This window comes from Falco rusticolus, chromosome 10 (assembly GCF_015220075.1).
Source record: "Falco rusticolus isolate bFalRus1 chromosome 10, bFalRus1.pri, whole genome shotgun sequence".
NCBI lineage: Eukaryota > Metazoa > Chordata > Aves > Falconiformes > Falconidae > Falco > Falco rusticolus.
Genome location: NC_051196.1, coordinates 17,699,339 through 17,726,718, shown reverse-complemented (window position 1 = coordinate 17,726,718; position 27,380 = coordinate 17,699,339). Strand labels below are relative to the sequence as shown.

Below are 27,380 nucleotides of genomic sequence, written 5' to 3'. Positions count from 1 at the left end.
TTATTGATCAGATCAATTTCTGATAAGAAAATGCACTTAAACTGACAGAACTACTACCTTTAGCCACCTTAGTCCTGTTACCCATTTCTAGATGAGGGTTTTTCTTTCAAAAAATACTATCTTAAAATTTTGACATCACAACATTATTAGGGTGACAAGTTGTCAACTTTAGGATATGTGATGGGGAAGAAGACTATTTAAAATGAGTTATATGTCCTTTCTCTCCTGTAATGATTGTGATGTTATATGTATTCTAATACCTGTAGCGCCCTAGAAGTCCTGTAAAGAGTAATTAGGTAGTGATGTATTAAAGCACAATTATTTAACCAGTTAGATAATTTAAGTGCCAAAAGGGGTCTTCGAGCCATGTGAATCATTATCACTGTTAGGTGATTATTTCTTGTACCGTCTGTGTGTGGGATTATGGTAAATAGAATGAAACGGGATTTTTTTAATTATATATTTAGAGGATTAGAGTTGCATGGTCTCTTTGAGGATTAAGTTTGAGTACACTGAGATGCAATTTAAATGTGAGAAAGAGATAAGGAGAGAGGAAGCACGGTGAGAAGGTGGGAGTGTGATTATCAAGTACAAGAGAGATGGCTAATCCAGGTTGGTTTAATACGCTTAATTACGTTTTTAGAAAGGAATAAATCTACTAAGTACGTATCTCAATTAAGCGCATCCCATGTTTGGCACACCAAAAAAAAATCACTAATTCAAAATCTCTTCCACTTCTCTCTTCCCCCTGCCCCCCCATCAAATTTTAGATGTCACGAAGTCTACAATACAAAAGTTGCTATTAGGTCAAGGCCACGCTTTCAGGAAGCACTGCAAGCTTTAAAGTAGATTGGGGAGGTTCACTAAGTCAGTTGGGAGGTTCACTACGTCAAGCCTATTTTTCTTTGAGATGGGAGAAGAAAAATGCATTTCGATTCTAAAGAACCCCATCAATCATGGTAGGTTAATAGGCTGCGGAATTACCTCGCTGTTATTTTCCTCCTCGTTTTGTTGGGGGGAGACTCTTCTAGTCTTCAACGCTTTGCAGAAAAGAGCAGTACATCTTCTGGCACCTCCGGCTGCCAGCCCAGTGCACTGGTTTGTCCCTTTGGTTTTGGGCACGGGTAGAGGAGAGCTGAGGGACAGTTCTGTCCCTGTGACCCAGGGCCAATTCTAGTTACACCTTGGCCTTTTTCGGGGTGAAGCTGGCTAGCAATTCTTTTCCACTGGGACTCAGGACCAGATCACCAAACTACAACACTTTTGAGCAGATAGTATTCTGAAACCACCAGTTGGTCAGACTTTTTATTTTTTCCTTCTTTTTCCTTATATCTAAAATGGTAAGGGCATATGTGTAAAAGCCGAAAGTTCGCTGAGCTCGTTATTCCTCTTCTAGTTACTGTCAAACAGGGATTATTTTAGCAGGGATTATTGCTGCCAATTTTATAAAACAAGGTTTGTGCCTAGAGATGCGCTGTCACTGGACGAAGTTAGTGGTGTTCTCTGTTTAAGTAAACCGATACATAAAAAAGTCATAAGGAACTGCTGACTATGTGTAATGCATCTGAATCCCTGTTTTCTTCTGTCTGTACCCCTTCTTGTAAGTCAGCCTCCTGGATTTTTTTTTTTTCACATGAATAATACACCCAGAGTATTTGATTTCTTCAGTTATAACATTTTACAAATCTCATAACTAAAAATCTCATAAGCACAAAGATGCAACATAATTAGGGACTTTTTTATTAGTTTATAGGCATTAAGCATGATACATAATGGAGTTTCAGGAACATGTCAGTCTTAAGAGAATTCATTTCTGTATTGCTACTTGCTTCCAAGAAGTAGTCATTTAGTCCTACAGAAAACATCTGGAAATTATGACAATTTATTATTTTTTCCTTCCTGCTTTTTTAGCTTTTGGATATCTTAGAAAATATGTTTTACTGTTTCTGTAACAATTAGTAAATATGCATTTTTATTGTTGGACTTACAGACTTAAAGCTCAAATATTTTTTCAGCTGACCTACTTTAAAATGGGTTTGTTGCCTTCTCTTTGTGTTTGGCGGTAGTCTCTGGCATGCTGTTTACACTCGTGCCTCAGTTACCTAATTCTCTAAATTGCAGTGCTATTCTGAGGAGAAATACCCTGAAGATTTAAACAGTTGTAGTGACTTTATGAATGTTGATGTACAGTAATAAGCTTGTCTTCTACTGTTCACAGTGATCATTTCACTGATGATTTTTGCTTAAATTTAGACAAATTTATCCAAATGGCATTATTTGAGGTGTAAGATTTTCAATTTTTGTAATACTTATGTATTCTAATAATTACATGTTCAAATATTGTTCCAGATTTGTGTATCATCATACACTCTGCTTTAATCTTCACTGAAGTGACACTGGATTTTGATAATAACTGGACAAGTCGAAACTCAGTTTAATCAGTTTACAATTTAAAGCCATGTAATTTTCTAGTGATCTGTTCGTGACATTATATTTCCTAAGGGTTTCAAAGTGTGCTATGAAACTTTTCAAATTTCTGTCATAGTAGACATCTAAAAGCTTAACTTTAAAAAGTATTTTACTGTCACTTTTAAAATAAATTCTTAATCTAGATTCAACTAAATGTTAGAAAATGAAACTTGAAAGGGTCTGGCTTGAGGTGTGGATAAAAGATTGTCAAGTTTAAGAAGGAAGACCTACTTTCTGCTGCTTATTTGAAGACTTCAGCAGATGAAGAGAAGACATTTAAGTGCAAATGTTAGAACCCAAAACTAGAAAGCTAACGTAAAGGGTAATATATATTCAAGCTGATTTGTTGTATGATCTTTTAGTGTTCTTAATGTATACCTATGCTTCCCCCCCCTTTTTTTTTTCCTTTTTTTTTTTCTTTTTTTTTTGGTCCAATTTGAAGTTGCACAATGAAAACTTTATTTCTTTCTCTGATAGACTACTAGGCTAATATACCAAGCACACAGGGGAATTGTGTTCTGTTCTCCTTGGACTAGAAATGCCACATACAGGTATTTTCATCACATAATTTCAAGTGGGTTTGCATATAAAGGAATCTGAAGGTTGGATTTCAGTTCAGAAAACAAAGGTCAACTTTTCTGCAGAAAACTTTCTATTGTAGATACAGAACAGTATATGGGATTAATAGTGAAATTTTCATAAGATTTACTTTTCAGAGTCAAAATTAAATTATTTGTTTCCATTTTTGCAGGAAAAATATGGGCCTGGTACCTCTGGACATTTTATAAGATGCAGCTTTCTATACTTTGCTGGCATTTCCCTAGCTGCTTCCCCCGGATTGGGTAGATACCACCTTGTTAGGTTTTGCGTGTTAAATTTTATTGCAAAATGAGATTTCCTAATTCTGCCAGGCATGTTTAAAAAAATATATAATTGGGTGCTTGTCTTAATGATGTGAAAGCAAACAATTATTTCTTTTTGCATTACAAATTCCATTGGTACTCATTTCACAATACTTTTGTGGGTCCTGTGGCATCCCGAGTGGTTCAGCTTGTTCTGGACTTAGGCTTTTTTTCCCCCTTAATGTTTTGGTGTGAGGGTGTGATGAATTACTGAAAGAGAAAAAATAAACTTTTGGAAATCTCTGTGCAAAGAAAGACTATACTAGCGTGTATTTTTATTTTTTAATAAAAATATATTTCTTGGTAATTCACTCAGCAATGTAATAGTAAATACTGTATGATTAGTACTTTTTATTGATGAATTAAAAAGAGACAAGGATTTTAGGTACTGTAGGGAAAATCATCAATAATAAATCTATTAGGAGAAAAATGATTATATGCCTTTACCAGGAATAATTATGTTTTATTCTGCACGTAGTTGTACATTTATTTTCCACTTCAGGAGTGTGTGTGCAGACATGGCCTGTCAGCATTAGAACTACCTTTTGCTATACATCCAGACAATGCATTTAACTTTTCTTTTTCTTAAATCTAATGCCCAAACAATTTCCACGTAGTTTTTCTGTGTATCTTTTATACCATCCTCTTTATAAAAATCACAGTCGCTGAAATGATGAAACCAGAAGCAGCAAAGACAAATTATCTGCCACTTGTCTAATTCCTTGCTTTAATGTCTAATCTGCAGCCTTTTTAAAGGTCTATCCTGAATTAAGAATAATTCATTCTGGAAATACTGATATAGAAGCAGCAAGACCAAAGTCTACCGTCCCACATTTTGCTCTCCCATTGCCCATTTTGGTGTTTGAGGAACTCTTAGCTAGTTCAGGATTGAGCTTTTAATTTATGAACCGTTTTTACACTGGCTTTTGCAAATACAGCAAATACAGGTTCAATAGTAACTTGAGTCCAAGTCAAGTACTCCGTTTATGTACACTTAACTAATTGCTTAGGCAGTAGGAAGGTGCTGCAGTGTACCTTGTAAGTTTTTTTGGGTTTTTTTTTTTTTTTTTTTAAACTGGTGAATTACTTTATCCCTGTATTACCTGCAAAGTCAAACTCATACTATTGCAGTTCAGTTTATTATTTAATTGCTGTATTTGGACATTTTCTGGTTTGCACATCCATAGTCTACAGTAATGCAAGTGTCTTTTCTTTCATAGCACTACGATGGACTACAAACTTAGCCAAATTATCATTAAAATCCATGGTTAATAGTCATGCTTTCAAGTGGCAAACCTTTGGAATACACAGATAGAACCCTGTACTTCTGGGTTTGCATATATAACTCTTGGATAATGCTAGTGTTTGTATTAAGTGGGTAACAAAACTGGGTATATAAAATAACATTATTTTTTTGCTTAGATTCATTAGACTTGACTATTCTGCAGTCATAAATCTTGCCATTGATGCAAAACCTATGGGTCTTATGTTTCCAGATTTCCAAACTTCCCAAAACTGCTGAAATGAGATAGTAAAGCTGTGGAGAAGAAAAGTAGAAATGGTAGTTAAAATCTAAATGCTTAAGCTATATCCTGCAGGAGAGCCAGACATAGTGTCTGATTTGCCGACGGGGTTTCAAACCTAAGAGGTTTTGTTTCTGTGGTTTGATTAGCAGTAGGTTAGAAGCAGTATGGTGTCATCCTCTGCAAGAATAAGTTGTACAAGAAAATGGTGTAAGGTTTGGAAGAAGCAATCTGTGGTTACAATTCTGGCCCTGGGTAGGGTCCACTCCACCAGTCAGACTCTTTCACATCTGGTTTGCTCCATTCCCCTTGGTTCCTTTCTGTAGTCCCATTCTTCTCCTATGCAGTTTCTGCTGCTGCTCCTGCCTTGTTTCACACTGCTTTCTCTGCTAGCCTTAGTCTAAGCAGTCATTTCCCTCATTCTGGCTTTTACATCCTATACATTTGAATGTAACTAATTAGACTTTATTCCCAGTCGTGCCTTGGTGTCAGCAAGGAGAACCCTAAGCATGTAAGCCAAACCAATTCTCTTCCTCCTGAGCGCTAGCTTCACTAGATGTACCCAGTACTTGGGGTAGACGGAGAGTGCTTAGTGTGGTCTGGAAATAGCACTCAGCAGAACAGAGACTTGGCTGCAATTAAAAATTTAAGAGGTCTTTTCCTCCAGAAGTGTGTTTCCTTCTTCTCCGATCCTACCGCTTGTGGTCTAATTGCAATGTTTATTGGCTGAAATTGCAGTAATTTCAAGTAGACGTATCAAGTGGACTGCAGCTAGCGTGTTCCTGGCATACATGCATGTAGCATAGATACTGGATCTCAAATCTGTGCACCAGACTTTGGAACAGTGCTATTTATTCAGTAACCTCACTCTTGTATATAATCACAACTATTTGGGAGACATTTTCTGTAAAGTCTAATACAGACAATCAGAACTTGACAAAATTGTCATTAGAATCCTACAACTGTATTTATTTTTTTTTTTAAGACTGCCCAGTGGTTTATTTTACCAGTTGTACTACAATAGTTCATTCTTCAAGAGTGAGGGAAGGGGAAGAATAACTGGGAGTAATGCTACTACCCAGTAGTTCAAATTATGGCAAAATATTTGTTCATATGCAACAGCACAGTCCCTGTTCCGTGTCATTCACAATTTTCCCATGTGATGAGAGGCAGAGCGCGAAGCAGCAGGAGGACAAGCAAGCTATCCCAAACTGCTCGTGTGCCTGCTGTGTGAACCAGATGAGAATTACACGCTATCTGACAGAGGTGAAGCTTCAGCAGGGGGTCTCTAGAGATCTGTACGTGCCATGTAATAGAGCTATAAGCACTTGCACACAGAGAAAATGGGTGCCCGTACTGTTATATGCTATACATGTAAATGTATGCTATATACATAAAGCTAGTATAGGTGCTGAATTGCAATTATCTTAGTAAGAAGAGAGCCACCTATGCCTGACATGTATGCTGTGGTTACAAATAGATGTTTAGTAATGCATTAATCAGACATTAAGTTTACATCAGTTTTTTTTAAGGATCATTAGCCCTTTAATGCAGATCAAAGTACTGATTTTTCTATTGCTCATCAAAATGACTAAAGTGTCTTTGACCAGTAATGGAAAGCAAGTCTTTCCTGTACAATGGAGTGGCAAAGGAAATGTGTGTTATTAACTACATTTGTGTTTTGCAACTGATACAGTCTCACTTTATTGTATGCTTGTTACATGAGAGGTATTTTTAATGCTTTTATTTTTTCCCCCTCTTATAGGCAGTAAAAGAGTGGGTTTAAAAAAATAAAGCAGTTTTGTTTTTAGAACACTACAACAATATATAGAAGTGATAGCTGTGCCACATTTCTAATAGCTGGGTTGAATCATATTCTTTTCCTCTAATGGCATGCATAATTGCTCTAGGTTTTCAGGCGTCCTTCACCCGCACTTATTTAGATTAGTGACTGATGCATTTCCATGGAAACCTGCAGCAGGGGAAAAAAATTATCTCTTGGTAAAGTGTGGAAACTGAAAGGATGTGGGCTTCTAGTCTCAGCCTAAAACTTGTGTAAAATAAGACTTATTGTTTGTGGTCATCTTGATTTGGGATTTTTGTTGTTGCTGTTCTCTAAAAAGTAAGCATTTTCTCCAGCAGCATTTTGTAATTTTTAAATTTAGAACACTTGTTGAAGTTTACATTTCTTGAGAAGCTTCAACTTTTTTTTACTTCTTTTTTTTCTCTTTTTTTTTTAATGTAGGTAAAGTAGTACATTTTGAAATTAAGTGTCTGGAATGTTTTTCTTTGTGAAGATGCAGAAACACACAAAACTCAAGTAAACTGGTTAGAAACTGTGGCTGAAAAGCCAAGATCCCAGAAGAGAGTTCATTTGGGGGGTATTGTGTATAGCTTTAATGAAGAATGACTGTTTTTTGAAGTGGTGGTGGTGGAAACAGAAAGATTTGATATAAAGAGGGTTGCTCCCTCAGTAAAATGTTTGGAAAATATGGGTACTTTAAAAAACTTTGCACAGTACTAGATTGCTTTTCTCAGTACCAGATACATTCTTAACATGCACTGCCTAACATACAGTATCTCTTTAATAATCTTATTCCCAGTGCTTGCTTAGGAAAATTTTATTCTCAACATTCTCAAAAATGTATTGTTATTTCCAGGAGAGTTTAAGATTACAACAGATCATAGATTTTTCAGATGTGTTCTTTTAAAGTAATTGCTTTTACCTGTCTTCACAATGCTGAACGGACAAGTACCTTCTGTACCTTAAAAAAAGTAGAAACATTTTGGATTTCTTTCCTTTCAAACTGCAGTCATCCTAACTAGTTTGAATGCCAGTGTAGGTTCTCTAGCTGTAGGCTTTCAAACCAATGGTCAAATTACAGGTTTAGATGTGGTAGTTGTTCACTTTTTGAAAACTAATTAACCTGCAGCCTGATGTTGAAACTTGTGTTACTTAATAGCCATCAATGGGAAGTATCTCTTAACTGTATCTATATCTTATTTTCATATTTTATATGTTATATACTGTATATTATTTGTGTTACTATTATATCTACATATAGTTGCATATACATTTTAATAAAACATCACAAGTTCAGTTGATAAAGTTTTGTCCTTCAGTTTCCTTAAAAGCGAGGTGGTGTTCCTCAGTAATCCTGCTGATGTGAGAGCTTTGTATTTGAGACATACCCAGTCTCACGTTCTCAACTCCTCCTCAGGAATCATACACGTCTGCATCTCCCTGTTCCACCCGTAACTTCCCCTGCCTTGTCCTGTGTAAACTCCGGTACAACATTGCTAGGCGATGGTCTGTTCTACTAATCTGAGCTATTTTTTCACTCTGACTGAAGTAATAATAAATATTAAATGTTAAGTTATTCTGAAGCCTTTACAGTGGAAGCTGCAGAGTATTCCTCTGGATGTCTGTTGGGTTTTGGTAATGGTATGTGTTATCCAGTGAAATTCAGACCGAAAAGCCCATATGCACAGTCAAAGCAGAGGAAGTAAAAGATACCGAATGAAGACTTAAACTTCAGGCTTCTGTTTGATTTGCATTTAGTGTTATCTTGTTCTTAGAAATGACCTTCATTTTATAATCTTTTAAATACCTGTCATACTATCCTTACATGACGTTAAGGTGACTAACTGGCAAGATTTGAGAAGAGGGTTAAGAAAAAGTACAAGCTATATGTACAGGACAGAGTAAGAAAGTTATCTTTGGAGATATTTTACTGATGTCTGAAAGATTCCAAGAGAACTGAGCACATCAGCTCGTTGACTTCAGTGCCCCTTGGTAAAGCAAAGGGAAATCAGCATGTTCTGCACAGGACAAATGAGTTCTCCTTATGGTTGATCTAGCAGAAAGTATTAAAAATGCTCTCCTGACATCGCCGTTGGCCTCTCAGGGCATTGGAGGCCTGTTTGGTGGCAGGAAGAGGAGAACTATGGGTACTTTGTCTTGGTAACTACCTGCGAACCTGGCAAAAAAGTGTTTGAAACCCCTGTGTATGTCAGGGAGCGTTAGGGTGTAAAAGATTGGGAGATTCCTTGAGCTTCTTGCGTATCTCCCGTGCACAGCAGATGACAGCTGCTTATGTATTCAAAATTTTATCTATTATTAAAGTGAGAGTATCTGACAGGTCATTGATCCTGAGTGTAGCTGGCGAAGATTTAGACTTGAATGAGGCTTCCGTAAGGGAGGAAATTGAGGGGAAACATTTCTATCACCATTGATGAAGTCCATCATAATTCTTGTGGAAACTTGCTGTACATTAAAATTAATGATTTTTGAAATTGAAGAGAAGAATGGCTTTTCAGGGGCTGTTTTTCCTAACCCAGCCCAAAATAGTTCTCCATCTGTTCGTTCCACCTTGGGGTGCAGAATGACCTTCAGAGCAGTTGGTTATCTTTGTATGATAGTAAACATGTCTCGGGTAGGAATAATCTGTGTTACACAGACCAGACCACAGCTTGTGCCACACAAACAAATGCAGAATTCCTTTGCAAACTTCTCATGGAATTTGCCTAAATATAAGGCAAAGTCACTGACAATTGTTATCTGCTTCTCTGTAATAATATTGCATGAGGTTTTTTATTAGGTTGGTATTCAGGTTCTTGTGGCAGATCTATAACCACACAAAAATGATTGATGAAAATTATTTCTGTTGTGTCATTTCTCATCAGAAAATTAAAATACCAAAGCTGACACTCTAGTAACTAGAATGGACCAAAATTAGAAGGCTTTTGTGATGTTTTGTTGTTGTTCTTGTTGTTCTGTGACATCTGTGGATACCTGCAATAGGGAAAGTGGCACTTCACTGTCACTTCTTGAATGTTGCAGGAAGCTTTCCATGGAGTTGCATCTGGCACCTTCCCAGTGGTGGACTGTACTGATCCAGTTTCACGCGGCTTTGTGTTGGCTTACAGCTGCAAAACTTCATCTCTTTAGCAGAAGCAAAAAAATTCTACTAGCAGCTTAGAGAGTAGTGGTAACTATAAGAAAAATAGTATTTAATTAATGAATAATGTAGATATCGACTTATAAAATATTACTTTGACTTTTTTTAATTTTTCTTTTTAAGTATTTTTTTCTTGAATTTCTATTTTAGGTGTGGAGCTAAAGCAGGCTTTAGCTTGTAGGTGGTGGTGATTGATTTTTGCTTGCCTTTTTTTTGCTGTTTTTTGTTTTCTGTAAGGCCAAAATGGACACTGAACTAGCAATGAGTTAAACGGAACACTGTATTAGCATACCGACAATTAATCCTGCAAAGTCTCAACTTTGCTCCCACTTATAAGCACGTTGCCATGTTGTCTGTGCAGTGTAGTGGTTTGGGATTTAAATGGACACAGACGTGTATTCTTGGCTTAAAATGAATGACATTACTGAAATACTGGAAGTTAGCATTTGTATAAAGTTAAGCATGTGCAGAAGCATTGCAGGTTAGGGACTGCAAAATTAGTGTCTACTGATTGTGAAAAAGGAAATCCTGCTATTAAGCAAACTGTTAAGCCAAGTTTCACCTGACTCCTGCCTGTTGTTGCAGGCCATCATTTTGGATTATGCTGCTGTTCCCAGTGAGAACACTGCAATTGTTCACTAGAATATTTGCAGGAAAGATGGAAAATACGCAATAAGGTGTTAGGATTATAAGCATTTGTACTGCAGATCAGTTCCAAGGAGCTGGAACATCATAGCACCTGAGATTTGTAGTTGAACCAACCATCCTGAGCTTCAGGATAAGTAATATTTGCAACAGATGATATTGCCAGCAGGCAACAAATGAAGGTTTCTTTGTTCAGCCTAAATTGGAAAAACAAGATGCCTTTAATTACATGTTCAGGAGCAGTCTGGGATTGACAATGAGAACTGTTTTTTTTATAAAGTATACACTATACATTGCCAGCCTGCAATAAAGGGGTAAGCAAGGTGCTTTATTAAGGACCTGGTTTTGTCAAAACTGCATGTTTCAGCAATGGTCAAAACGTGTACAAATGGACCAACTCCATGCTTGTTGGAATCTCTTGAGGTCTGTTACCAGCCCAGGTCAACATCCATCTCCTTACAAGGGGTAAAGTCTGTAAAGCCTGATAAACCTTGGGGCAAAGAGGGAAAAAATACTTCCTCTCCCAACTGGTTTCCTTTGATGACATCAGCGAGACCTGTGTCTGTCTGTTCCAGACACTGAGAGAGAAATTTAATCCTCAATTTCAGTTGAGCCCATGGACACAAAGCTGCCTTGCAGCATCTGCAGTATGTTGATTAACTATTCTGCTGCAGATGGGTTGTAAAAATTAGGGGCAGAGGGAATAAAGGCCTGCAGAAGCCCAACAGGAGAATTTTTTAAGGAAAGATCAAGTGATCACTACTGTGTTTTGACAATATTCTGCAAATGAGGGAAGAGCCATGCAAGAATAAACTCTGCTGTGCCTGCTCTGCAAACAGATTAACAAGTTTGCCTAGCACAGGGAAGACCTAATTCTGCAACAGAATGTACCTTAGAGACTTGCCTTGATTTTAACGCACTTTGCTTCTTGGTAAGACACAAACATAAGCAGGTGAAGCTATGTTTTCAGTCAGGTTTAAACTTTAGCAACAGAATTGTATACATAGCTGGTAAAGTTGTTGCAAGAATGCAGATTTCCCCCTATTCAGCTCTGTAAGCCTTAGTCAGTGCTAGAGAACAAGAAGCAAATGTTTTGACTACTACTTGCTGATGCGTTTTTTTCAGGTATAAGTGAGCTTTTTGATAAATTAAAGGGAAAACTAATGACGTGGGAAACCAATGTTCTTCCATAACTGCCTCTCCAGTAGATCTAATTGCATAATTCGGTTATTAAGGTTTCTCTTGCAAACAAACTTGCTGATTCGCCGCATTGATCAGCCATTTCAGCATCCTTTGTGAGTAAGCTAATTCACTGCATTCCAGCTAATCTTTCTCTAAGGATATAAACAGGGAATTCTCAGGGAACTCTCAGGGAATAAACACCAGTCTTCTCATTTTTTTTGAAAATAGGAGTTAGCAGGGAGAAAAAAAGAAAGGCAGAGGGACATCCAAGGATTTGCTATTCCAGTCAAGGAGTTGTTCTTGACTCTTTTTATGCCTATTCTCAAATCTGAAAAACTCCCAAAACCACATACGCTTTGCTGTTTTTCAGCTTCAACTGAAAGAAAAATTGGCTGAGAGCACCACATAAACTGAACGCTTGGATTTTAAAGCTTAGAAAGAAGAAAAGTCAATTATAAATTTGAGGGTTTTATTAGTTTACAGTTTGTAATGCCTTCACATTTCTTTTTTGTTGATCCTCGTAGTTTATCCCTTCTAATGAAGCAACAATGTTACTACTTCAGATTTTCAAAGGTATGAAAAAGGTAATTGTAGTTTCTTCTGGATTCTTGGGTGGTACATGTCTGCAGATTTCAGTTTTATGAGTTTTAATACCCCTTTTACAGAAGCAGGCTGTACTTGGATGTATTGCCTACAAATCTTATTAATTCCTTATTCATTCCAGCTTTAAAATGATACATACTGATGTTTGAGAGGGAGGGAAATCCTGGTCCAGATTTTAAGGACAGCACAGAGGATAAACTAATGCTCTGATCCCTTCAATGCAACAGCTTCTGCTCTTAAAAAAGCAAGAATCCTATGATCTAATAGTTACAGACAAATTCCATTCATATTTCTTGATAATATTTTTGCATTTTTTGCACAGATGTTTAGAATCCAAGATCCTACTCTGCTTGATTTGGAGGAGGATCTCTGAACTTACTCTCTTCTATGGCTCAAATGACTGCTCAAAGAAAAAAATTTAGGTACTATGTTAAACAATTGTATCATAGGTCTGAAAAACCTTATTTATCAAAATTTTAATGTACTATATTTCATGGAAAATCCCAGTTTTCATGAATCTCCATTTTCTAAGGAGGAAAGGGAACAAGTAAAATAGCTTATTGAGATGTTGTGGTATGTGGTATGAAGATCATTAATTTTTTTAAATTTTATTCTCTTCTGGAGCGAAGTTTATAGTGTGTCTGTTATCAAGAAAATAATTTTTCAAAATCATCAACAGTAAAATGGACACTGAACTAGCAATGAGTTAAATCAGTAACAATCTGTGTTACTCTTACAACACACAGAAAGGAAGGAATAGAGTGACTCCTCAGTGACAAAATGCTTCTGGCTTCCAAAATGTGACATTTATTTCCTTAATCCATTGTTTCACACATACTCTATATTACATTATCGTCTAAATCAAATCTTTATGAAGCTTTAGTTATACTGTGCTTTGATAGTAACACTGTGGGATCAATTTGTAGTCTACAAATGGCCTTTGTGTGAAGCAAATGGGTACTGAAGTTATGTCTGTCTGTCATTAATCTGGTCACAGAAAATAGCACTTTTTTGACAAGCATATCATAGAGTGTTGGTTATCCCGCAGCAGCATGGACCTGTGATGCAGTGATGTGCTTAGTTTATGTAAGAGATGGCAAAAACAGGTGCTAAACAAGTTTCAGCTATCAACACTTGATGTGAGGTTTTTTGAGACGTGGTTTTGCTAACATGTTAACCTGCTACCTCTTTTTCTTTGTTGCTTCCTCTACAATAGAGATAATTTAGCATCATATAGTACGGGAAATATTTCGAATGACTGTACTTGGAACAGAAAAATAAATGCTTAGTGATGTTTTCAATCTTGTATTCGTTTTCTCCAGTTTTTGTGTGGTTGGTTTTGTTGTTGTTTGTTTGTTTGTGGGGTTTTTTTTTGGGGGGGGGGGGTAGGATCATAATTTTTTGTGATACTTTTGGATCCATTTTAGGAAAGGCACATAAGATAGGTGCGCTGTCTTGTTGCAAAATAAGTAGATAGATAATGGCAAGCGCAAGTGCACTTGAATTGTGAACTTCTATTAACTTTGTATTACCTGTGTACCTGGTACTACAAAGGATTTTAGACTGCTTTCCTCAGCTTTGAATAACTTTTGGTCTAACCCTCAACATAAATAGTCGTGAAAGCGTTTTTTCCACAGAAAGGAGAGAGAAGGTGCACAGTGAAAGCTTTAGCCTCTGACAGCTGTTGGTATTGCTTTCCATCAGACATAGTGCTGTATCTGAACCTCTTCTAGCGACAGATGCCTGTAACTATTGCATCAGTGACACGTCTCTCAGAGATGTCAGTGGGGAAGAGGGAAGAAAGAAAAACTTAATGTTTTGGGATGGTGCTAAGTTACTGAATTTACTGTGACCAGCTGAAGAGCAAAGGGAAGGACTCTGGCTCTGAATTTTGATATTTTTTTTTTTAATTTTTTTTGGTTATGTTTGGGTTGAAAAAACACTTCTTAGCGTGCAGGCTTATTTCTTCTTGCTGGCAATTGGCTTAGAACGGACTGAAACCATTTCCTAAATTCTGCTAGTATAGCAAGTGCAGTAACAAGGTTGGAGTAGCAGCATAACCTGAGTTTACCTTTAACAATCAGTGATGTTTCGAGGGTAGCTGCTGCTCTGTATTGTCTCTCCCAACATCACACATAAATTAGTCTGTTACACTTTTATTTCCTTTGTTCATCCTATGGACGTGTCAATCACTCTAAACCCTTCCCAGAGTGCTGGCAAGCAGTCTGACAGCATACCCACTAGCAGAGCAACCCCTTGCAGTTTCCTAGGAAACACGGCCACCGAAATGCCCTGTGAAGAGCAGCAGGAAGAATAAAAGGAATGAAGACGGTTGCTTTGGGATTTCCGCGGCCTCCCCCACCCCAGTTCTTTACTCTTCCAAACAATATAAAATATGTAAGCAATATACTACAGATAATAGCGTCAGTGTGGTTGTCTGTTGTAACATGCCCATGATAGGTATGTGCTAACCACTGAAGAAATGGAGCAAGAAGGGTGTTATCTGTCTTTGTGGATTAGAGTCCAAATTTTATTTCTTGCCTTTCATGTCAGCGATTTTTTAGCTTTTGATAATGTCTGCAGGTGCTGCTGGAGTCCTGTGGTCAGTTATGAGACTAACACAGCAAAGCTCCAGGGAAGTCACATACATGTTTCTCAATTGAGGAAAGCCATCACTCCTCCTAAGGTGGAAGAAGAAAAGCAGAAGATGTTTTTCACCTGCATCTTCTCAATGTTCTTTAAACCCTATAAATTGCATCCTGGAATGGCAGGGTTTAAGTCTGTTGCTTACTGAAATGTCTGCAACAATAAATGATTCTAATAAAGAAACATCTAGGGCATTGTTATTTGTATTACTGCGATTGCACAGTGCAAACAGCTCATTTCTGCCGCAACTCCGTTGGCTTCAGTGGAGAACAGACCAGGAAAAAACTTGCCACATTATTTTGTTCCTTGCAGACTCTTCTATGGGTCTCATCACGCTAGGACTCACACTGCTCCTAGTTGGCATATTAATTGATGAGAATAAAACCTCTTAGAGAGTTCTGGGGTTTTTTTACTGGTTGTTTTTGGGGTTTTTTTTAGCCCAAAGTAGTGATGTTGTGTTCTTATGGGAAATAGTTTCAGTAGCTTTAGAGGGAGCCTTCCTTTTCACATAAACGGTTTTTCCTCTGTGAAAAGCAGTGCAGTACCGTAAGAACCGAGATGCTACTATGACGTTTATCCTGATGCTTCATGCCCAGGAATGTCCTTGTGCTGTAACCTAGAGATGGATGAAGGCCTGTAGAGATAAAATCTTCTAACCAACTATAGATATTAGTTAAAAAATACACAATGGAGTAACTCCAGTAAAATATGGGCTTCTCAAGAAATGTAGAAATTTCAAATGATACACCAATACTCCTTTTTTCTGTCACTATAAAGGAAACTATACCATTTTTGCGAACATTGGTGTTTTGTCCTGCCTCCTAGAATGGCTTTTGAATTATTTCAGTTTGAGGCACTGACTTTCATCTGTGCTGACAGATATTCTCAGTAATAATGCAGTAATACATACACTGGCAAAAATTGTTTTTCTAGACCTTCTTGTCCATATCTTCTTGCTAGTCTTTCAAAGCTGTCTGCAACCAAGTTTAAGAAGAAATCCTCAAAGGATTCTGTAGGTAAAGAATCCATAAATGATGAAGGTAAAGACTTTATAAACGATGATAGGGTTATTAGTCTTAGGTGGTCCTAGTTTGCTCCAAAAGACTCTGATTAAAAGTGCTGGTATTCAGAAAACCCGGCTATGTAAGAATGCATAAAAATCCAGTGAAATCTGGAAGTAACCCCTTGGTGCTATTATATCTCTACTGGTGTGATTATGCTATATATGGCTTGAATTCAGAAAAAAAATTTAAACGATTATCTGTAGGTTCTTTGTATTCTTTAGTCAAATGAAAGAATGGAGACTCTTTTATTTTCCTCTCCTTTTTCAGTGTGCGGTTCATAATGATGGCAGAATTCTGATCCTTCTCCCCCTGCTTTTGGATATGTGTACTTATGCTGCGTAATAGGACAAACTAGAATCTGAGCCAGAGGTTAGGGAAAGAGGGTAATTAAAGAACTTACACAGAAACCTGGGAAACATACCACTTAGCCTTCAGTTCATGGATTTCTAAGGCTAATGGTTTCCCAAATAATCCCTGTGAATATGATTGCACACAAAGTGAGGGAAAGTAGGGGGGTGGGAGAGACAGAGAGCAGACAGAAGCTGCAGCTAAAGAATGCTGGCTTTGCAATACTAAGTAGCTGAACAAAGCTATCTGTCTTACTGTGCCTTTCCGTTCCTCCCACCCACTTTGTATTCCTTAATAGCACTGAAATATCATGCTATATAAAACAGTTTCTGCAGAGGAAACATCTGGCTCCTTAAGGCTCAAGCAGTGGCTTTAAGATTTCAAAAGTATTCTTCATCATACTTCGTTTTTTTAATTTTTTATAAGTGACTTCTGAAAACAGGCCAGTGGTAAACTCTAAGTGGAAACTAAGTTTATGTTTTTCTGTGTTTCTTCTGATGATGTCTCTTGATATTAATCTAATTTTTAGGATAGTGTGAACAAGGATGTTGCTCGACGGGGAGTAGACTGCAGTTCCTGCAGGTCACTTTATTCCACATCACTGCAGGGCATTGGATTTTGAAGCTAAACTTGTAAACTTAGCAACAAAGGCATGACCCATAAAATCCACTGAACCCCTTACAGCACGTTATGAGGTGCAGTTACACCATGGGCTACATGAAAGCCAAATCTCTTTGAGCAGCTGTCATGTAGCCTTGGGTAACATTACTGCTCACTGCACTCAGGGCTCTCGTTCCATGAAAGGCAGCACGTCGTTCTCCAGCCCTGCAGCTAACACGCTGGCTGGCTGAGCTTTGGTTGTGTCTGGGTGTGTTCTAGGTGAGTCCTGCAGCAAGTTGTGTCCTTTTTGGGTGTTCCAGAAGGGCAGGGGGGTAAGGGCAATAGGAGCTGGAACCTGGGGTAAAGGTAAGGTCTCTTTGGCAGAAAATGTAAGTTGTAGGGGAGTGACAAAGGGACAAACTAAGCCTATACAAAACTGTCAAGTAGGATTCATTTTATAATTTCTCCCTCTTTGAACATCCTGTAGGAAGGAGGCTGCCCAATCTCCACAAATTCTGTATAAATGTAAATATTTCTTTTTTTCTTAGTACTGTTTTTCTTGTATCTTGCAAATTGGTGCCCCGCTATGAAGAAATAACTTGCTTACATTTTTAGCCAGCTGCAACCTGCGCATATATTTTCAGCTGTAATTCCTCTGTATTATGTATGTATCTGTATTTATGTCTCCAGCTGGGGGCATGATCCAGTGATGCATCAGCTGTACTGGGTAAAGCAAGGAAAGATGCACTTTGTCAACCCTTCTTTGCAAAGTCTGCCTCCCAGTACTTCTGCAGTGTCCTCCTTGGCCATGTCTAAAGCCCGTCATCCTGCACTGATGTGGTTTTTTCTCTCTACAGACCAGAACTTGGTCATCTGACAGCACTACCTCTCACAGTAATTTTTAACCTCCTTAAAAGTCGTGACATAGAGATGGTCCACCTTGAGGGCTGTGTCTAGCTTGGAGAACTAATAAAATCTGGTTGGATGGTGTCAGGCTGCCCTTCAATAACAAATTCCTCAGCCATGCACATGAGATTTCATAGGCACAAGCTAAACCAGAAACTTTTCAATTTGATTTTTGGTATCTGTTACCCTAACTTAATGTGGTAGCATTTGAGGACCAAGCTATATTTAGGCAAGATTTTTTCCTGTCTCAAAAACTAGTTTCTTCATAAGTATCTTCCCTTGAATGAAGAAACCATGTAGAAAGGGGCTGCACTAAAGATACTCGCCTGAGGAAAAATGAATACGCTGAAATATTGTGGTAAAGGCTGAGTAAGACTTGGAAAATTGATAGGTTTGAACAATTGCTACGATACATAAAACTACCAAAGAAGGTTTCTTTTTTTTTTTTTTTTGTTAAAGATTTACTTCATTTGAATGCCTTTTTGGAAGTAAGTTTCTGTGTGTTTTCCTGTCATTCTGAAGAAGAGTGTGACAATGAATTCTTACCTCCTCTACAATCCTTTTGTCCTTCCCTAGAAGTGTAATTTTTTTATATAGATATACATACACATACATAAAGTGAAAGCCTTTTAGCTTATGCTCTTTGCTGTGCAAACCGAAGCCACCAAATTCTGGAGTAGCTTCTGCATCTTTACCATGTGCTTGATTTATTGGTGCTCCTGTAGGTACCCATTGAAACCAATAAAGAAGAGCATCTTTCCAATCCTAGAGGAAGAGAGTTTAGCCATGTTGTTCTACAGATACGGTTCTGAACTAAGTGCTTTAACTGTTATACCCATATTAAACCAGTGTTCATCTTGGTGAATTGTAGAAATACTTGTGAACATAATGTTCATAGCCCTAGAGATCGAGTTCATGCTGCAGCCACTAGATGTGGGAACTGCTTCAGTGGGATGGATGGGTTTTTTCTTAAGAAAAGGCATAAATACAAAATGTTAATGTATTTCAGGTTTTAAATGGCTTTTTAGCAGATACATTGCTTTATCTTAATCCGTTGTTCTTCATGTTTCATAGCACTATTTCCTGTGAGATCTGATTGATGGCGGTGAATGTGGACAGCTACTTTTCCCCCTACCCCATTTTCCATATGTCTCATAAAATCATAGAAATAGCTCTAGTTCTGTATTCATATGTGCGTGAGTTTAAACAAAAAACACTGGTTTGTGTTCTTTTGGCTGTTTTCCCAACCTTTCTGGAACTTGTTACTGTTTTTTCTTCTTTCTTTCTTGTATTTTGCCTCTTAGTCCAAGCTATAAAGAACCAAAGACTGGACTTGAAAGGTTTTGCTACTGAGAATGTGGGTGGAACTTTAAAACTTGTGAATTATATGATACGTGGTCTGCAAGAAGTTACCCTTATTCACTGATGTGTATGTGATATGATAAAAGAATGTCTCAATTCCAAAGTAAAATATTTTTTTTTCAAAATGCTTTGAAACTATGTTAACTCACTGTAAGGGAACATAAGGAAATGCTATTTCACTGTGGGTGTGACTGAGCACTAGAAGAGGCTACTCAGGGAGGTTGTGGAGTTCCCCCCCCTAGAGATACTCGAAAGCCATCTGGGCATGGTCGTGGGCAACCAGCTGTAGGTGGCCCTGCCTGAACAGCGGGGTTGGACAAGGTCACCTCCAGAGGCCCCTTCCAATCTCAGCCATTCTGTGGTTCTATGTAGTACCATAAGTTTTCTTTTCTTGACATATAGCAGAAAACCCATTTTGAAATTGCAAACAGCACTTGATTAAGAAATAAAGGAGTATTATTAAAAGTTCTCTTTTCTTTGTACAGAAACTCGAACAGATAGAACAAAGAAACTCTTCAGACACTACACAGTTGGATCCTATGACAGCTTTGATGCTTCAAGGTAAGAATTTTTCTTTTTGGTTGCAATCTCTTTACAAACCCTTTCTGGGTTTTATTTAATTGTCAATTTTGTGGAGGCTTTTGGGGAGAAGAGGGAAGCAGATTACTAAACAGAGCTTCTCAAGATATCATTCTACATCTAAATCGTTTTTTATCACAGCTTACTTTTGTTCATATGGGATGAGTCTACAAAAATAGTGAGTAATGAAGTGTAATGAGTATCACTATTTTGTTTTCATGAGTGGTGAAAGAGATCAGCATTTCACGGAAGCAGTATATTCCAGCTGCTTCTACAGTCAAGGACCACTTAAGTTGTTGGATACTTCACAAGATCAGGCGTTTTATATCTGTTCACAGAGTCATACTTGCTGACAAGAAAACCAAAATAAAATTCTGTAATTTGTTGTTCTGAACCGTATCTTTAGATCCTAAGTAGAAAATAGGCTGTTAGAAATGAGGAATTTAGAAATTATATTATTTATTTGCAGTTTCTGCTGAGTATTCGTGATTTTTAAGTAAGTTCTTGCCCCACGTGCGTATACATCAGACGTACAGCCAACTTCTGGTAGAAAGGATGATTTCTAGAGCATAGAACCTGTCAGCTGTTGGTGTCTTCTTGAGAAAATTGTGGTGGCAACCTGGACTTAACCTTTTCTCCTGACTGTCTAATTACAGCTTGGGGTTGGTTTTTTTTTTGTTGTTGTTTTCAAGAAAAACACCTTTTTTGTAGAATTCTGAAATGTGTAAAGTAATGATGGCAGACTTCCATGTAGCACACTATGAAAAAAAAGAAAGAAAGAAAATACGCTAACTGTTGGTTTTGTTATGTGATCTTAATCCTTGTTCTGAGGGTCCTGCATAGTTTTTATGTCAGTTAAACAGTTTGGGGAAGGAGGATGGAGTTCAAGTCAGCTGAAGCAGTTTGGATGCCCAAGATGTCCTGCGTTCCTGACAGCTGGTGTGCGGAGCACTGAAAGGCAGGGGGCCTGCCGCTTGTCTGCTGCATACAGCCTATAAATATTGGAAAAAAAAAGTAAATCTGTGGTCTCTTGAGTTGTGATTTAGAGGAGTGGCGCAATGTTGCATGAAGAGGGACGGTTTGATGACATGGTGGGAGGAAGCACAGGCTTGTGGGTCAGATACAATCATCCCGCCTCAGTGGCTTGAATCTTCCTGTTACTGTATCTGGTGTGCTATGGGGCATCGGCTCTTGCTGCTGTGATTTAGAAATAGAAGAACCCCATTTGAGCATCTTGCATATTCTCCTGCCATGATCAGCCAAGTTACCAGAGCTTTGCACTGTTGGACAATGATGTGATTGACTGGACAGCTGAATAATGATAAAGTTGTCAAGAGAAGCTGTTAGTCTGGAAACACATACCTGTTCTGCAGGGTAAACTCACTGGTTACCGGTTACATTTCCAGTGAGCAGAGTTGCCTGTTGCAAGACTCTGTGAGTGATCATTATTCTGTAAAATTCATAGCTTTGTCTCTGTGTTTCAGCATTAATGGATGGGTTGTTTCTGTACAGCTAGAAGCTATGGCCACAGCACGTTGCCTAAGAGATACCAGATAGTCCCACTTGGAAACGTACTGCTACTTTTTAACAAGAGATTTTTTCATTAGAAAATGTCAGTTCTGTGAAGCTTTCTTCATTTTTTAGTTTTTATTTATTTTTATTATTTGGGGCTGGGGGGGGGGTGGGAGGAGGTAGCTACTGATTCTATAGCGTTTGGATTTTTTGTTGTCCTTTTCCCAAGAAAATTCAGGTCCATTCTTGGGAGTGAACAATGCCATCTGCCTTTCTGAAACAGGCAGTACCCTGTTGTTTAGAAAGGTTGTTTTGAAAGCAGGATGGCTCAGACCAAGGGCATGAACCTGGTCTCAGTGGTGCTTAAGTATGTATTTTAACCAGTGAGCTGTTGGGGACGAACAGATTATGCTCTCTACTTTTGGGAAGTCACAGAAAGTGTGAATGAGTTTTGGGGGGAAGTGGGGGAGGTTGCTGTTTGTTTGTTTGTTTTTTTTTTCCTTCTAAGGTATTGGGCTTGTATAGTGCAACAGCAAAGCTCTCAAAAAATTTTACATTATCTCATTCAGGACTACAGCTGAGCAGGAGACTTTATCAGATGAAATGATAATTTTTGTACAGTCTTATTATTGAGAAATTAGGTATAAAGTGTGTCTGCAATTGTTCCTGATCCAGGCATCGATATCTGAGCAGTAAGAGGAAAATCAACAGAGTTCTGGTAGCTTCTGAGTAAAGCGAAGTTTTGAAGAAAACTGAAGGTTAGTTTCCACAGAGAATCTGAAACCCAGTGGACCCGTTTTGAAGAGTAATCATGGAAGTGGAGAGGGAAGGGTAGGAGAGGATAGAATTAAGGGGAAATTCCAAGAAATACAGTGCAAAGATAGACTTTGCTTAACATACTTTTAAGTAGCAAAAATTTTAGAGTTTTTATAAAATAACACTTGGAAAACTAAAAAAAAAAAAAAAAAAAAAGGTTTTGGTGTCCAAGTTTCCAGACCTAATTAGTTGCTGGAAAACAAAAAAACTTGTTTCTCTGAGGTGCATATAATAATTTATTGTAATGATTTATTTACAGAACATATGCCATGATGAAAGGTAAACTTCCTTTTTCATCCTTTATAAACATAAACATGATACTTTTTTCCTAAACAAAATAGTTTGAGGACTTGCTGTCCTAAAACCCTAATAGCACACAAAGTTGTGTTTCAGATATATGACTGAGGCTACAAATCAGCTTTTTGCACATCTAAATGGTAATTTTACTGGTGCTTATGTATTGCTGCTAGAGAAAAAGAATTTGCATTTAAGAATCTGGCTAGGAGATTAGTATGTCTTGTTAGTACGTACAGGTTTAATTCCTAGCATGGACTTCTTCAGGGAGGGGAATTGTTAAAAAAGGCAAACACAATGTCAGACTAACAGCAATTCTTGATATTTCCAAATGTATACTGCTTTGATTACTTTCTCTTGTATCATTTCCTATCAAAGTAGGGGAAGAATATAGTAAAACAGATTAATAAACATTTGTCAGAAGCAATTGTGCCTATGTACTAATAGCTTTGAAACCAAAATATTAACAAAGCTGATCCAGTTCCTTTCTGGTGATGATGTGGGGGAGTGAAGGGAAGTGTCTGCTCCCTACTCTTTTTCCTTCCCCCTTCCAAAGGGCCAAAACTGCTGAGTAGAAACATTCTGTTCAGAAATCTGTATTAATGGGCTTACTCACATGCAGGAAAATACATTGTACTTGGCATTTTTCAGCTTTAGGAAAATGTGCAGCTTGAGTAATGGAGGTTCATTAAATCCTATTTCAGTTTTGCATAAGAGATCAGTTATCCATATGTTAATACTTCAGGAAGATGGGTAGTATACTTACTAATATGTAGAAAGGCCTGCTTGCAAGTACAAATAGACATTAAATATCATAGAAATATAATATTTGAGTCTACCAGGTCTAATGTATTTTCTGCTTTAAATGCTGATGGGATACATTAATTCTGTTATGCAAAGATGATGTTGTCTCTTGCAGCTGTCATGCACTGCTACTGCTGACATTCCTTTAGATGAATTCCTTTACTATTTTATTAAAACCTTTTAAGAACTAATTACTTTCACTCAGTTTCCTCTAATATGATGCAGATGAACAAATGTTGAAGGGAAGGACAGACTTTGTGCAATGGCATACATGTGAGAGAGGGTGAAGTTTCTTACGCTAACAGGAGCTCCTGTGGGATGAAGAGGAGTAAATACATGTCCCTGGGCATTTGTCCTGGGCTGCAGCTGTGGAGGCTGAGGTGGCATGTAGATGGGCAGAGTTCCCCAGGCAGCATCCGTATGTCAGAATCCAGAAGACGCCATGGCCTGAGGCTGTCCTTTCTTGACGTGCCATAGAGCCACATAGAGGAGCAGAAAGCAGGCACGGAAAAATCGTAGAATCATAGAATTTTTTTCTATGGATGGGGCATCTACCACCTCTCTGCGCAACCTGCTCCAGTGTTTCACCACCCTCATCGTAATACGTTTCTTCCTTATATCTGGTCTGAAGCTACCCTCTTTTAGTTTAAAACCATTACCCCTTGTCCTGAAGAGCAGATATGCCATCAAAGTTGCGAGGGGATAATGTAAGACTGCTTTGACCACCTCTGGATTTTTGTGTATTCCCTTTATTGTGGTCAGCAGTGGTCAAGGCAACCATGGGACATGGTTTTTGAGAGCTGGGGTGGGGAAGGATCCCGTTGAGTTTGTTAGGAAAAAAAGTTTGTTTGGGTCTGTCTTGTCTAGGCTGGCTGGGCAGTATTGTGACCAGCAAAGCAAACACTTCCAAGTCTAGTTAGGCCTTAAATCAATTATTTCATCAATGTCAAATTCCAGTTTAATAAAAGGAATTATTGCTAAGGTGTACAATGGATGTTGGAATTCTTTCTTTTTTAAAAAATTAAAAACATGGTAAACCTTTAAAAATGGTACATTTTTATCTGCTTTCTAACAGAAGTGAGGGAATTCATTAATACTCTCAAGACAGGATAGTGAACTGTTCAGTCATGAAAATCAGAAGACAAAATTAAGTTATCAAATTAAAATATGTGAAGTTATTTAGTTGTTTAATTTCAGATGTAAAATGTTAGCACCTTTTAAAATTTGATGTGGCTGATGATAAACTGATAACTTAGTTTTCATACTCTGGAGACAAAAATAACATGAGCAATTTAGGTACTACGGAATTATAGAATTGATTTGGTGGAAACCATGATCCAGTTGCCTTCATGGATTTGGAAACTTTAGAACATAACAGTGGAAACTTTTACTAGTGCGATAATTGCATCATCTCCCTCCCACCTCCAATAGAATAGTGAAATAGCAAAAGTCAATAGCATAATTGAGTGCCAACTTCAATGCAGTTATGAAGTACACAATATAAATGTAAGATTTCCTGCCTATTCTGTCTTCCCTTTCTTCACAGTACAATTGACTTTCACTTTTCTTTTTGTTTTTTTTGCTAGCCACTGCTAATCAGTGCATGGGAGATGTTTTCCTGGTGACTTTTCTTGCCATCCTGTGGCTACAGCAGTATTAAGAAGTTCATGGGAGAGTATGTAATAATGAATAACCTTTTTCAAAGGATTGTTGCCACAAAGTTAATGATGAGACCAAATTGATTTGCCTTCTGGTTTTAGTTCTGTTTTTCTGGATGATGAAAAAGAGGAAAATTGGGTTATGTAGTCTGGGGAGGTATGTGTAAGAAAGCTTCATTAAAACCTTAATTCATTAACTTCCTACTTGGAGTCAGGTGGCAGCATCCATGTCTCATGAGTGTAGAAGCAGACAGAAGCAACTCCTCAAAAGCGGATTTATGTGCAAACACCTAAGAAAAATGAGAGATTCTTCTCAGCTGTTTTTTGCAGCGATTCTCTGTTGTTGTTGTCATCTGCACTGTCGGATAGAGCAGTCTAAGCTTTAATCCTAGACAGCTCAGAGGACTCTTTGGCACAGCTGAAGCTGTCTACCCCTGTAATTCAGCATGCTGTGTAGTGCTTTTTATTTTTTTTTCTTTTTTTTATCTTTTAACCCACAGAACAGAAGCTGTTGAATACCTCAGTCTTGGTCCCACAGTTGTGATGTAAATGGTGCTGTCTTAATAGTTTAAGCATTAGGTGTGTTACACAGTAATTAACTTTCTTTGGTGGAAGCTCTCAATTTGATGCAGAAATACTTTCATCTGGTTTGCTGTCTGGTTTTGTGTGGCTGTTTTACATAAACAGATTGTCTTCCTTCTGGAAAAATGCAGTTATTCATCTCTTTATATATATATTTAAAATGAATGGAAACCTTGTGTAGAATTCTGGTCATTGCAAGCCATGAGTTACGTCATGCTAGGTTGGATGGGGCTTGGAGCAGCCTGGTCTGGTGGAAGGTGCCCCAGCCCCTGGCGGTGGGGATGGACTAGATGATCCTTAAGGTCCCTCCCAACCCAACCCATTCTGTGATTCCATGGTTCTGTGTAGTGCTGGACAGGCAGCTAAGGGACCTGTTCCTGGTAATGCTTAGCAGTGGCCCTGTTTCCACGTTTCAGGGAATCTGGCATGTGCGCTTGCAGAGTGCCGCTTGCTTGTGCGCAGGTGTCAGCAGCAATCTTCAAAATCCTGGCAAACGGTTCTTTACAAAAACTGAAGGAATGTGTAAGGGCTGTTGTTATGTGTTGGGTTTTATATCCCACTTGCCGCATTTTCAGGTTGGCTCTCCCTAGGCCTGCGGAACAGTGAGGGAAACACTGAGAGAAGTATCATTACATGGAGAATAGGTCTTTCTGCATTGACATAACTGACTTTTTTGGGGTTTCTGTTGGATGGCACCAATTCCGCTGTACTAATGTTTTCTGTGAAGTTTGTACTGCTCGGTTGATCTCTTGCAGGAACTGGAGTAAGGGTATTAAAATGGATGCTGTTCATTCTTAACAATAAATTCATGATTTCTGTGACTTTATTTAGGGATGGATACATTGATAACAGTTGAAGGTGATTTTACAGTTCTTCATAGCTGCAGGTATAGATTTTAAACGTAATTCTTTGTCTCCTTTGATAGAAAGAATAAAGCCAGTAGTATTTTAACTTTTTTGCATACATACATATCTCAGGTTTTGTCCAGGAGGTGGTAGGAAAAATATCTAAGTATGCTTAGAGTTGTAATGCAATAGGTGTATAGGTATAACCACATGATACAGTGATGTGGTTACATCTGAATGCTCATTGAGATCTTAATGATTTAAGATCTCTGCATATGTGATACTCTTGGTTCCTTTGTGCATAGAGAACAGTCAGCACTGACCAAATTGTAGAAAACAGTGTGAAATATTTTGTGTGTGTGTGTATTGTTTCTAAAGATATTTTGTTGGTCTTGACTAGTGCCAGTCCTGAATTAATTCCTGTACTGTGAGTATAATAGTCTGATAGCGCTGAACTGCTCTTAATGTGCAAGGCAGAAAGATGAAGGTAGCTCATTTATAATACCTGGTGCCTCATTAACTTGAAGAATATAATTTAATACAATTTGGAAAATTACCTATATATTTAAGCAGTAATTAAGGCATTGTAGATTTTGTGGAACAGGTGGAGATGTAAAATGTGATATTTTTCATTTAAAGTTATTTAAATTCTAACGAAAATGATCTTACTTGCTAATGAACAACTTCACACTTTGCCTCCCCTGCTGTTGTGTGCTGCCACAACTGAGCTTTTTACGTTGGTGACTACAGGAAATATTTAAAGTAATTGCTAACATAGGAGGTTAAAAGGGTGTATGTATCTGAACTGTAGTATCTTTCTGTTGAAACATGTAGCATAGTTGCATGAAGATGCAATATTAAAGTTTATTAAAATTACACTAAGATGCAAAATTATACAGTGGGTGATAGGAGTTTCCATGAATTTGTAACTACATTTAAAAGTTGTTTGCTGCCTTCATAGTGAAGTTAGCTTAAAGCACCTCACTAAGAACCTGCTTTTAGCAATTAATGGTTTTGAAACTAATGGCTAAAATTTATCAGACATTTTCTGGGCTAGAAGTTTACTTAAATTTTTAGCG

At 37.8% G+C, this 27,380-nt stretch overlaps 1 protein-coding gene across 9 annotated transcripts in view; it reads left to right on the top strand.

The window, feature by feature from the left end:
* Window positions 1-27,380, top strand: part of SHANK2 (SH3 and multiple ankyrin repeat domains 2) — a 354,838-nt gene that overhangs the window by 175,586 nt on the left and 151,872 nt on the right. For all 9 annotated transcript variants that reach the window (XM_037402231.1, XM_037402233.1, XM_037402227.1 and 6 more), the window contains one exon: window positions 19,697-19,772. In XM_037402231.1, the coding sequence (XP_037258128.1) occupies window positions 19,697-19,772 (76 nt within the window). The remainder of the gene's footprint in view (window positions 1-19,696; window positions 19,773-27,380) is intronic.